At 33.8% G+C, this 13,728-nt stretch overlaps 1 protein-coding gene across 2 annotated transcripts in view; it reads left to right on the forward strand.

The window, feature by feature from the left end:
- Tbc1d19 (TBC1 domain family member 19) overlaps window positions 1-13,728 on the forward strand; it is a 116,346-nt gene that overhangs the window by 99,684 nt on the left and 2,934 nt on the right. For both annotated transcript variants that reach the window (XM_004847179.4, XM_004847181.4), the window contains 4 exons: window positions 221-253; window positions 3,789-3,898; window positions 5,676-5,767; window positions 10,943-11,058. In XM_004847179.4, coding sequence (XP_004847236.1) covers window positions 221-253; window positions 3,789-3,898; window positions 5,676-5,767; window positions 10,943-11,058 — 351 coding nt within the window. The remainder of the gene's footprint in view (window positions 1-220; window positions 254-3,788; window positions 3,899-5,675; window positions 5,768-10,942; window positions 11,059-13,728) is intronic.

Here is a 13,728-nt window from a genome sequence, read left to right on the forward strand (position 1 = left end):
TATCAATAAAAAATTAACTGGAATATATTTGAACTTCCAGTTTCCTTTTATAAAGGTATTTAAGAACTTATCACTAAGAACTTACCATCACTAAGTTTTTTTGACATTTATGAACAAAGTAAAGGAAACAATAGGGAATAGCCATTGTCATCCATTAAAGTTTACCTAACAAGCAGAAGTATGCTACTTATTGAAAAGAAACTTTTTTTTAATCTTTTAGGTGTAATCCCTTTTCATGGATTTTCAATGTATGGTAAGTTGGGCTTTAAAATATTCATTGTTTTTATTACACTTTATGAAATTTAAACATTAAAACACTATATCACATCATCCACACACTTAGCAAATGAACATGAACATTTTTAAACATTGAGTTTAGAATTTCTTCATTATTAAATTGAAAATAAGAGGTCATCATAATTATTTAGATGTTGATTGCTTGTCAGATTAGAATTAGAACACACTATGAAAATTATTCTGAGGTTTACCATCTCCTAATTCAATGGAGTAGAGATACACTTAATATTTAGCTGTAGCAGGGCTTAAACTAGAGTGCTTAAATCCCTGAGCTAATTCTTATATGAATCTTTAAAAAAAAAAGTCAGAAAGAATCTGAAAAGAAGGACAACACTGAGTTTGAGCTCATGGTGTCTCCAGACTCCTATATGCATAGCAACAGTTAGAGCATTCGCTCGTCCTCAGGAAACGCACATGCAGGCCTGAGAGCTCCAAGTGCCTTTCCATCTGCACACTGTCCCTCAATTAGGGGAGAAGAAGCTTCCCTAAGATTAGCAAGAGGAATGCTCAACGCTTTAATGCCAATTAATTTTTAAATGTTTATGTATTACAAATAAACTTGTTACCTTTGTTCTCTTTATTTCTACCTCTTACCTTTAGAATAAAAAGAAACACCTTAATGCTTTACCTTTGTAAAAAGAATAAGCAAGAAATTAATGCTTTTATTTGTAGAAAGCATCTTCATGTTGAACATCAGACAGTTGATGGCATAAAACTTAAACTAAGCATACAGTGAAAAGGGTGCAGGGTGCCTAGGGGCTTTAGATTATGCTGTCTTCATGATGTCGCTTACAACCTTTAATTATACTACCCTAATTCTCTTGGCAGAATTTCATAACATTTAATATTATACTGTTCTTCCAGCATATTTCTCTTCTATAAATACATAAGGAATCTAAAACAGAATCTAAAATGGGATCTAAAAAGGTTATGAATATAAATTTTTACTTCTAATAATAAAAATGTATGCTTTTTATGTCTTTATTTGAATAATTCCAACTGCAAGAATTTTTCAAGTAAATATTTTTATGTGTGGTCTAAAGGATACTTTATGTCACAAAAGCTTAAATCTAACAATCTTTGTACAAAATTCGTCACTGAGCCAGGCTCTGGCTATTCACATTCATGGTCATTTAACAGGCTAAGATTTATACATCCCAGGGGAAGACCTTTGCTAAGCAAATACAGTACATTCTCCAAAATTTTTGATATAGAGTTTATGTTTGATATAGAGTTTACTATTTAGGAAACTATGAAACCGTCCACTAATACTTCCACAGCAACTGCTTAGAGTCAGTATATTAGAATAATCACAATTCACCCTTGTAAAGCTCTAGTTAGAACTGTGCCACTTCTGTTTCAATTTCTGTATTTTTAAAATAATAGTATTTACCTCTTTTTAAAATCCATTTAAAACTTTCCTCTGAACTGCTTTCTGTTCCATTTATACAAATTATAAATGTATAATAAAATTTCATAAACTCCTACAGTACAAGTTAATAAGCTAAATTTATTTCTGTAGAAGAACCAAATAGGAAAAATACTTAAAATAAAAAATTAAGTAGTATAGATTTTTTACATATTATATATAATGATCTAAAAATTCTCTGTTTTGTAGCTACATATGGGAATTCAACAAATAATTGTGGTATCTTCAATAACTGTTACAGTTTTGTGTTATATATGTTTATAGAAACATTTTTTAAAAAATTTCCCAGTGTTTCTGCAATGGAAATGGCCATTAATAATCACAATCAGATTATAGGTTCTTATATGTCAATAATTTTTTTAATTTAGAGAATAATACATGCATTATTTTGAAAATATAAATTCTAAAACTTTCATTTTAAATTTATATTAATACCTTGTATTAATGCTACATTGCTTTTTCTTAAATTATTTCAAATAGAACATAATTTTCTTTTTGAGACAAGGTCTTGGAACTCACTATGTGGCCTAGGCTGGCCTCAAACTCATGGGGATCCTTCTGCCTCAACCTCCCAAGAGCTGAGATTATAGGCATGTGCCACTGCACCTGGCAGAATGTGAATTACTCTTTAAAAATACACAGGATATGGGGGCCGGGGATTTAGCTCAGTGGTTTTGCTGCCTGCTGCGCAAGCACAAGGACCTGAGTTGAATCCCCGGTACAAAAAAAAAGATAGGATACTCTAATTTTGGCTATTTTAATAAGTGACCACTTATTTTGTAAGTTTTTAAAACTAGCTTTGAAATGGAAAGATGTATTTTTAAATTTTAATATCTATATGTAAAGTACATGAATATTGTATATAATTCTTTCTATGAATATATATGCAGGTAGTTATTTTCATATTTGCTTAGATATTAACCCCTCTAAAAGTAATTGCTCTATTGCCCTTCAGAAAAAAAATCTGTCATTTGCAACCCTAGTGTTCAGTGAGTCTGTCTCAATAATACTGCACACTGCCCTTTCTCTCACATACTTGCATTTGGGGATTGTACACATTTAAAATATTTCACCATTTTTCCTCTCATTCTGTTAAAAAGAAGAGACCTAAATTGGCCTACTGTCTTTCCTGCTTATTTAACACTCACTGGCCTCAGATGTTTATTGGCAGTTCATAGAACCCCAGAACTTCTTATTGTCAAATTTACATTGTTTGAAATTACTTGTAAGCAAGGAATTTTATTAAAATTAATATTTAGGCAATACAGTTTTATATATCTGATTATAAGCACATAGGTGCCGCCTCATATCTATGAGATGTGAAAAGTTGGGCAGTGTGACCAGGTCGTCAGCGTAGAGCAGACACGAGTCGATCCCAGCTCACCATCCAAGATGCACTTGACATCCATCTGTGGGAGCTTAAATGCCAAGAATGGGGTGCACAATCAAATGGAATTCCACATTCATTAAAGAAGTACCCTCTGCCTGACGAGTGTTTTATTTTGTCAGTGAAAACTGTCCTAATGCATATAGAGATGTGCCAATGTAGACCAGTAGTGAAGGAGTATTACTCAAAATTCGTATTTTCAAATTAAATTAATTGAAGACCTTGATTCTAAAGTTAGTCATGAATGTCTTATATTTTATTTACCTGACTTCCAAAATTAAAAGTTTTGAAAAGCAGCTTGAATCCTTTGTGAGATGAAGTAAAAATGAACTGCCTGATTGTCACTTTCTATTTCAATTTTTAAGAGTACAATTTTATGTAATCTTACTTTTAATTTTTACCGTCCCTATATAAGTCCATCATATCATATTAGTGTACTCTTGAGATTATACTCATTTATAATTTACTCTCCTTTTGTTATAATATTTAATGGTTATTTTCACTTTAATATGTGCATATATTCTCTTTTCAAAGTGAAAAACTGTATGATTTCAAACTTGTTTTTGAATGGCATGATTACTATAAAATATTTATCTATTTTTTTCATTTTCATGGACTGATTTTTAAAGTTTTAGGAATTCTACAGCATTATCAATTAATTTCTTCTTCTTTCAGTTGCACCACTTTGTTTTCTCTACCATGAACCTTATAAACTGTATCAGACATTCCGTGAGATGTATGTGCGTTTTTTCTTCAGACTGCATTCCATCTCTTCTCACCCTTCTGTAAGTCCATAAAAAACTGGATCAAATCAGACTGTAATCTGTTCTTTGCTGTACGAAAAAGTCTCCTATGCCATTAAATTATAAAGCAACAAATTTTAATTTATAATGTCAACATATTTCTGTAGGATAAAAGAGCAGAAGAAAATGATTTTAGAATTTTTTGGTAATAAAGAGGAAAAAGTCTCATATTGACTACATTAGCCTTTTATATATTAAAAGAAAAAACTTGAAAAGCCTGCAATTATTACCCTTTGCAAGATGCTTACCTTCTTTGCTGATTTCCTCATTTATAAATGAGGTTAGTAATGGAATGTGTATCAGGGCTACTAAATTTCTCCAGAGTAGACTATGTGACTCCTACTAAATTAACTCTAGTTTATCTTCCTACTTTGAGACTAGGTATTCCTCTCCTCCTTCCCTTGTATCCAGTTTCACTCTTCTGCATGGCTGGCTAGTGAATGTTGACAAACGACAGAATTCCAGGATGTCACAGATAAACAAGCACCGCCAGTTATTTCGGGCTTCTCTCTAGAAGAACGTGATTTAGTTGTTATCTTATGTTAGCATGCAATCTAGAATAATTAGAAATATCAATAGTAATTAATATTAGTATTTCTCTTTTCTAATATCTTAGCATCAGGAATTTACGCTTATGTTCTATAGGTTTTATGCTTCAGAGTTTAAAAACCTGGCTGCACTAAACATGCGAGGTGCTGTGTCGCCCAGCACCCTGAAGCCCGACGCTGCGCAGCTCTGTGCGTCCCTCGCGTCTGCAGGCTGCAGACTGGGTCGGCCCTGCCCCTACCCGTCTCCACTCAGTGGAATAATACAGGCAGTCATCTCCTCTTCTGGCTTGCAGCCACACTGAACAATCTGGAACTATGACAGCCTTATTTCTTCAGAAACTCAAAAAGAGGATTAAAACTTCCTTCCTAAGATCAGCCCAGAGGAATGCTGAGCTGAAAGAAAGACTTTATTCAGAGCAAATAATAAACAGCCTTGAAAATCATCAGCTTAGTTACTTCTTACAATTTACAAATAATGCCCTTTTGAAGAAAATGTAGATTTTAGTAAAAACAAAAACTTTATACTAATCAAATATTCTTGTTTGAAAACTTCCTGATAGGAATTTCAAGTGATCAGCATCAGTCTTTTCAGAGGTAGATTTCAGAGACATCGTGCGAGAAGGAGGGAATATTTTCCCGGAGAGTGAGGCTGGCGGGGAAGGGACACGTGGAGGGAGAGAGTGAAGGGTATGGGCTCAGCACCTGGGAGATAAACACCTGAAAACTATAATGTGTCAGAAAAAAACTGACTTTGCTGGGCCTACCTGTGTGGCTAACAAAGTAGCAGGTCTTCCCTAAAGTGGTGTTTGTCTTGACTCACCGGGTATTAATAGGGCTTATGTTGGGAACCTACTGTATTTAAAAGGAGACTTTTTTTGTTTTTGAAACAGGGCCTCATTGTGTAGTCCAGTAGTTCAGACTGGCCTTGAATTTCACTGTGTAGCCCTCAGACTCCTAAGTGCTGGAGTCACAGGCATGTGCCACCAAAGCCAACAAAGGAGGCTCTTTAGTATGTCCCTAAGTGGAAATATGCATATAGAGACAGAAAGCATAACCTTAAATACAGAGTTAGAGATCTATTAGTGCCTCCCCTATTTTTGACTGAAACAATATCAAGTATTTATGTTCATAGTCTTTTTTCATTTTCTGTTTGGATAATTTATTGGCATAATTAACTTTTAAATACTAAACCATCTATTTGTCATATCCAGGGTATTGTGTCACTCTGTTTGCTGTTTGAAACCCTTCTTCAAACCTATCTCCCACAACTCTTTTATCATCTTCGAGAAATCGGGGCTCAACCGTGAGTATTTTTTCTCTCCTAATTGAATAATTTCACATCAGAAAGCTATTTTTTTCACCATCATAAAACTCTTCTGAAGATGTAGTAATTCTTCAAAGAAATTAAACTAACAATTTCCCCAATAAAACAAAAATCTTCAAGTAGTAAATTATAACTGTCTTGTATAAAAAATTCTTGGGAGAATTACCAAAATCCTGATAAAGTCTTATTCACTAGGATTTTTGTGTCTGGTGCAAAAATCACCAATATGAACTAATTTCTCTTCATGATAGAAAATGTTAGCCCAAAACTGATGCAAACATTTTGGGCAGCAAAAACACTGTGAGAAATGTGATAATGCTAAAATTAGTCAGTGTGGACTAAATTTATCAGTGACTCACCTATGAAAATTACATGGGTTAAAATTTGCTATCTTTTGTGAAAGGAAACCAAATCAATAACCTGCCATTGGTTGTACTGTGGTTTCTCCTTCTAATAGTGGATTTTGTTCGCTGACCTCAGTATGAATTATAGATGAATATGTAAAATAGTTTTATACTTCAATTTTATGGTTCTATCTCTAAATAACAATGTCTAAAGCCACAGAAGTTTCTAAATGATTTATCAATGTTTTTTCCCTATCTTCTGGATATCCATGTTCCCCAATGAAAGAGAGCATTTGATAAGAGAATTAATTCTCTGAGGCCTCAAAAGGAGTTAATGGGAAAAAGAACAGTATAGTATCTGCCTTCTCCACACTTGAATCCACAGCAGATAGATGGAGTATGTGTAAATTCAACCCAGCTTCAAATTTCATCTTCATTAAGCTATGAAGTCCCAGTAAAGTTATTTAATTTATGTAAGCTGCAATTTCTTTATTTTAAAATCAAGAGAATTCCTACCTCATGGAGTTATTTCAAAATCAAATGATTATTGATAAAAATCTGTGTAGAAGTGTGTATATGATACCTCCTTTCAAGGATGCACCATTGAATTTCAGAAAGATTAGAAATGCCAACTGTAAAACAACATTTCATATCACCCACTGATGACTTTGAACTGATAGTCTTTCCTTTGTAGTTATTAAAAATAGAATTTTGTTCTTGATTAAGATTATAAAACAAGAATGTAGCAATTGAGCACATTTTTTTTCTTAAACTTATAATAAGTTGACCTCTTTTTTTACTATTGTGAAATGAACGTTGGAATATAATTAGGCTTTTTTTTTTTGTACCAGGGATCGAACTTGGGTCCTTGTGCTTGCAATGCAGGCGGTGGAACCTCTGAGCTAAATCACCGACCCTAATTAGGCATTTTTTGAAAACCAGGTTAAAGACATTTAGTTTATTTCTAGAAACTAAAATTCTGGTATTTTTCTAACTATTTACACTTTTAATCTTTAAGAGGAACAAACATTTCAGTGACTTATGATACACATGAAAATTCTTATGTAAGAAAGTATAAAAATTCTAATTAGAGGGTAGAAATTAATTTTTTAAAGCCTGTCATGAGTGAAAATTCATCCTGTTAGAAGATTTTAAATTTTGAATTTAATAGCTATAGGACTACCCAGGTTATCCATTTCTGCTTGAATGAGTGTTATTTGATAAAATTATGCATTTTATCAAAGTTAAATTCATAATATTCTCTATTCTTAATTACCTTTTAATAACTATTGAATCAATAATGACTTCATTTCTTTCATTACATAGATTAGTATTTATATTATCTCCCTCTTTTTCTTGATTATTCTGGCTAGAAGTTTAGTCATCTTTGAAAGGACCACTTTTTGGTTCTCTTGATTCTTCTGGTTTCTTCTGCTTCATTTACATGATTTCTGTTCTCCTTTTCTTTATCTTTTCTTCCCTCTTCCTTCTGCTTGCTTTAGGTTTATCTTGCTCTTGTCTTTCTACTTGTTTAAGGTAGAAGTTAGATCATTGATTTGGGAACTTTTTCCTTTTCTAAATAAGCATTAATTTATAAATTTCTCTCAAAGTACCACTTTACCACCATCCAGTAAATTCTGATTTTTTGAAAATTTTCATTCCATTTGAAATGTTTTTTTAAAATTCTCTTCTGCCTGACTACAGGTTATATAGAAGTATGTTGCTTAATTTCCAAATACTTGATGTAATATAATATTTTTCTGTTATTGATTTCTATTTTAATTCTTTTGTGGTTAGACAATATGCTTCATATTGTTTCAGTTCTTTTAAAGTTGTTGAGATTTGTTGTTTGACCCAGAATATAATCCATCTTAACAAATATTCCATGTGTTTCCCGTGGAGTTGAAAAGAATTTGTGTTCCACAAGTATTGGGCAGCATGTCCTGTAAACAGCAATAAAGTCAAGTTTGTTAATAATATTCAAGCCTTCTATATACTTTTATACACTTCCTTATAATTTTGTTAACTTTTTCTTTTGATTATTGAGACGGTAATATTAGTCTATAATTATAGATTTTTGTCTTCTTCATAGTTACATATGTTTTACTTCACGTATTTTGAAGCTCTGTTTTTAGGAGATTGTTCTCTATTATTAGATAATAGATTATTAGATAATGTCCTTCTTTATTCCTGGTAATAACTCTAGTATGTCTGATATTAATATAGTCATTCCAGCTTTTTTTTGATTACAATTTGTATGGTATATTCTTTTCTATTCTTTAACATTCAACATATCAAATATCAGTGCTTTTATTGTTCAAGTGCATTTTTTATCAAACATATAGTTGATTCTTCCTGTATGGTAGTCATATCTTCTAAGAAGTATGTTTAGGACTGGGGATTTAGCTCAGTGGTTCTGTTGCCTGCCTTGCAAGTTCAAGGTCCTGAGTTTGATCCCCAGTATCAGAAAAAATAAATTAATTAAAAATGAAGAACTTAAAAAGAAGAGTGTTTATATCATTTATACTTAATGTAATTGATATCATTGGATTGAAATCATCTTGCTGGAGTATTCTATATGTTCCATATATTCTCTACTTCTTTTTTTTCTTTTTCTCCTGCCTACTTTTGAAAGTTGAGCATTTTTATTCCATTTTCTCTCCACTATTGGATTATTATTTGTACTTTTTAAAAATAAGCTTTGATAGGTATCATATAATTTACAATATGCATTATTTAAAAAATTACGTTTACCTTAAAATAAGCTCCAGGCCTGGATGGTTTCACTAGCAAATTCTACCAAACATTTCAAGAGGAGATAATTTTAACTCTTGTGTTTCTCTGGTTGCTATCAAGATCTTTATTTTTAGTTCTTAGCTAAAGATAAAGTTTGATTATTATGTATCTAGGTCTGGATTTCTTTGAGCTTACCCTGTTTGGAGTTTATTGAGCTTGAATGTATCACCAAATTTGGGGAGTTTTCAGGCATTTTTCCTTCAAATATTTTTTTCCTGCACGTAGTGATTCTCCTTTTTTCTAGGATTATACTAACACAAATGTTGGGACTTTTGAAATTCTCCTATAGATCCTTGAAGCTGTATTCATTTTTCAAAAATCCTTTTTTCTATAATTTCTTCGATTCAGATTGCACATTTTCTGTGTATCTATACTCAAGTTCACTGATTATTTTCTCAGTCATTTTGCTGTCAAATCTATCTGGGAAATTGATTTTTTTGTTCCTTTGTTTTCTGTATGTTTTTGTTCTTGGTCATTGTATATAATTTTCATTTGGTTCTCCCTCATACAAAACTTAGACAAGTGAACATTTATGAGGGTAGTTTCTACTACACTTATGTTCTACCTCAGTAACTTTCTTTTTTTAAATGGGTGCTGTGCTGTCTATATGGGAGGAAGTACTCCTCTAATAAAACTCTATGAGAATTTGAATAAATAAAACTAGTTGAAGATAATAATTTAGACTTAGATGTCAATTTTTTTGTAGCACTAGGCACTGAACTCAGGGCCTTTGCATCCCAGCACCCTTTTTGAAAATTTTGAGACAGAGTCTTGCTAAGTCTCTAAGTTGTCCTGGCTAGTTTTGAACATGTGATCCTCCTGCCTCAGCCTCCCAAAGTGCTAGGATTAACAGGGATATAGCACCATGCCCAGCCATCAAATGAATTATTTAAGTATTAAAATACCCAGCAGCCAAAAGGTGGGTCTTTTTTTTTTTATCTATGAGGGACATTCTAAAACCAACCAAAAACCTTAATTTGTCAACACTACTGCCTAAATGTACTTTGTTATACTGTAGTAGATTGGTAGTTATCCAGTATTGAGAAATTTCGGAAACCTGAGGATCTTTATCATTTTTCAGCCTTAAGGGAATTAATATAAAACACAAACCAAATAATCTCCGGGCCTGTTTTTCTCTTTTAAGAGAATAGAACAGATATTTATCAATATAATATTGGAAGTTTGCTAGTACTCTTAGGGCAGTCAAGTAATTTTTATATGCTCATGGATAGTAGAGAAATATGAGGTATTGATTCTTAAGGCTGTAGAGCCAAAGAGTTCGTTTCCTGATTTCAGAGAGAAACTGTAACATAAACTACTGGTAAATATTGAGATTTTGTATATCTTAGGGGGGTTGTTTTTGCTTTGTTGGTGGTGGGTTTGTTTTGTTTCGGTAACAAAAATGGTATTTAATTGAATTTTCTCATTGATCTTTCAGAGTTCTCATAACCTCACAAAAATGAAGGGTTTTAAATCAAAGATCTGTTTCTAAGGTCTCTTATAGCTTTAAAATTATTGGTCCTTTAAATCTCCTATTGTTATTTTATTTTATCTATCCTATGTAGCCATTTAACTGAAATATAGTAATATAGTTATTACTATACAAATACAAAACCATTGAACACTCTTTCAAGAATTTTGAATAAAACCTGAAATTACCATGGCTTACCTGGAATTATTGGGACTTTTAGAAGCTCAGCTCATTGATCACACTCTGTAAAATATAATGTAGAAGTGAGTTTCCTTATGAAGGCCAAATTCAACATGAAGAATGGCCCAGCATGCAAAATGATTCCTCTTCACAGTTTAAGACCACTAATTTGAGGGCTGATAAATTCTCACCACTGCACTTCTGCAGATTTTAGGAATGGACTTGAGATTTAAATGTCAAGGTGATTTGTAAGACTCAAAAGAGTTGCCTTAACAGTAGAATTGGTTGGGCTCATATGATATTGCCCTTCCGTAAGAAAAACATGCAGTGGTAAACCTAAATTTCATTTTTCCTTGCCTACAGACTTCGCATATCATTTAAGTGGATGGTTCGTGCCTTCTCTGGATACTTGGCTACAGATCAACTCTTGCTCTTGTGGGATAGGATCCTAGGATACAACTCTCTGGAAGTTCTTGCTGGTAAGAGTAAGTGCTTGTTTGTCAAACACGTATTTGTATAATAAGGCCTATTTCTTTCTAATATTCACTGTCTGTAATTAGAGATTGAATCTACAGTTGTCATGACTAATGCATGCATCTTTAATAGGGTTACCTGGCTTAGAAGTTCAAGCCCTGAGATTCTGCACTCCTGATACTTCTGTCTAAACTAAAACCAGTCTATTTCTAGTTTTTTGTTTGCTTTATTTTTTCTTGGCTCCCAAGAAAGCCTGTTCTCCCTTTCCCTTCCCTCTTTAGTCCAGCCTTTTTAGTCCTCATGATCTCCCAGCAAACTGGTGTCATGGCAGATCGTAGGTGTACTTCTGACCTACTCTGGGCTAAACTGGCTATCTGGTCTGCACTCCTCAACTGCTACCTAAAATTCAAACTGAGATTAAGGCTCATAGCCTGCATAGCTGAAATGTCGGCTCTTCTAGATCTCAGTTTATATTGAATTGAAAACCTTTCCCTTTTTGCTAACAGTATTTGATCTCCACCCTGGTGGCTGAATTTGCCCTTTTAGCTGTTCTCTCATTGCAAAAAATATTTCTTCTCAGGAAGCCAGAGACTCATCTCTATTTAATAATTAAGTAATTTGTACCACAGGTATATACCAAGGCAATTGTATAGTAAGATACCAGGCACATGTTTCTTATTAGTTATATTATTTTGCTTCCCTTGTGTGCAGTAGATTCAATTACTTTTATCATTGGGATTATCAGGAAATTCAAATAATAATCAGGATATTGTCACAATAACAGACGAAGACTAGAAAAGTTGGCAGAGTTGTTCTGCACACCCCAAACCTTAAGTTTATAATGATTTAAAAACACCTCTCCGGCTCCTGTGCAATAACGCTTAGTTGAAGAAAACTATGGCACAAAGATTCTCTAGGTATCCTGTTAACATTTTCTTGAATACAGAGAGGGCCATAGTTATTGGGTGGCATTTTGAAAAGGAAATTTAGAATAAAACAAAGTACCATGAAAATAAATATCACTGGCTGATGTTTTTAACAATCCTAGATTCTTCTCTTGCAACATTTTTTTAAATCCCACACAAAGAATGAGTTAGAAAAGAACGATCTGCCCACCTTCGGCATATAAACGCATATACATAGACTTGGTTGGGCTCATGTGATACTGAGAAAGAGAGAGAGAGAACACCAGAGAGCAGCAGGGATAACTTTTTCAAACATTTCTGATGAGTCTCTGACTTCCATTTGAATTACTTAAGGTAGGGTGACCCCTGTCTGAGCAGGGGCCCCCTTCATTTCTGGATAACGTGGCCTGTTAAAATGCCCTCCTTTTAAACCAAGGTCATTATCGTGTTTTATCCATTCTCATCTCTCCCCATTTCTCTCTTCAAGTTCTATTTTCCAGGCTGAGCAATGCTTGCTGCCTCCCTTTCTTTTCTTTCTTTCTTTTTTTTTGGTTCCGGGGATCGAACTCGGGTCCTTGTGCTTGCGCAGCAGGCGGTGAAACCACTGAGCTAAATCCCCAGCCCCTGCCACCCTTTTTTAAGTGACCAGACTGTTGACTAATAACTCTCTAATGAGGATGCCAGAAATTTTGAGGAATATCATAATAGTATTTTGTGTCATTTCAGAGAAACATTAGAGAATTCTGTAGAAGGGAGAAGAGTATATGACAGTACTTTCTAATAATTAGGACTTTCCAAAAGTAGAATAAAGTCTTTAACCATCACCTGAAGAGTCAAGAAGTTTTATGATTTGAAAGATATGTTGAATGTGAAAACACAGAAGGCCTCTTCCAATTTAAGTTCTCATTTTGTGCCTTATCACCACTTAGCAAACTGAAGGGATAGATTAAAATACCAAAAGTAAATATTAGAGTTTCTCATTTTTCTTCCTCCTCCTCCTCCTCCTCCACCCCCCCCCCCCTTTGATGGTGCTGAGGATCTAACCCAGAGCCTCCCACATGCCAGGCAAGCACTTTACCACTGAGCCAACCCCAACCGAGTTTCTACATTTCAAATGAAGCATGATTTCAGTTGAAAATATCCCGAAGTGTAGATCTTTTCTCCTTGGCAAACAAACCTGCTCTGTAGAAGGGCTGGGCAAACTAAGCATGAAGCAGACAGAAAGGAACTTCTGTGATGTGACACCAAGATAAATAAGGGTTATGAGCACATAAACATTTTGGATGCTAAGGTCAATTAGCATCTCCCCACCCCACCTCCACCCCTAATCTACCTTTGGAAAAACAGTTTCCCACTTTATAAAACTCTTTCCTGCTGCAGCAGAAAATGTGGACATTTTGTCAAGCCTTCAGCAATACAGTGTGCAGTCATACACAAAAAAGAAAATAGTGATCATATTCTAAGATGTTTCCACTGTCCAAAATACGATTCTACACATTAGGAAGCTGCAAAAAATTGCTTGCCTACAGAAATGGTTTTCTTTTCTATAAATTGGAGCTTTACAACTTTAAAAATACTTTTCTTCTTTTTGGTTAAAAAGAAAACTCTTCGTCCCAGATATCTGTATTCCCTGTTACCTCGTGAATAATCTCAGCTGATCTGAAGTTTTGAGGTTTTTTTTTTTACTACTAGCCTCTTTCTCTCTCCAGGATTTCTTCTCCAATTGGTTCTAATGCTTTTTGCCAGCCTGTCCCGAGTCTTCCATCTCCT

The sequence above is a fragment of the Heterocephalus glaber genome, unplaced genomic scaffold, assembly GCF_053883595.1.
Source record: "Heterocephalus glaber isolate CG9 unplaced genomic scaffold, H.glaber_assembly_v1.0 deba00001509, whole genome shotgun sequence".
NCBI classification, from domain to species: Eukaryota; Metazoa; Chordata; class Mammalia; order Rodentia; family Bathyergidae; genus Heterocephalus; species Heterocephalus glaber.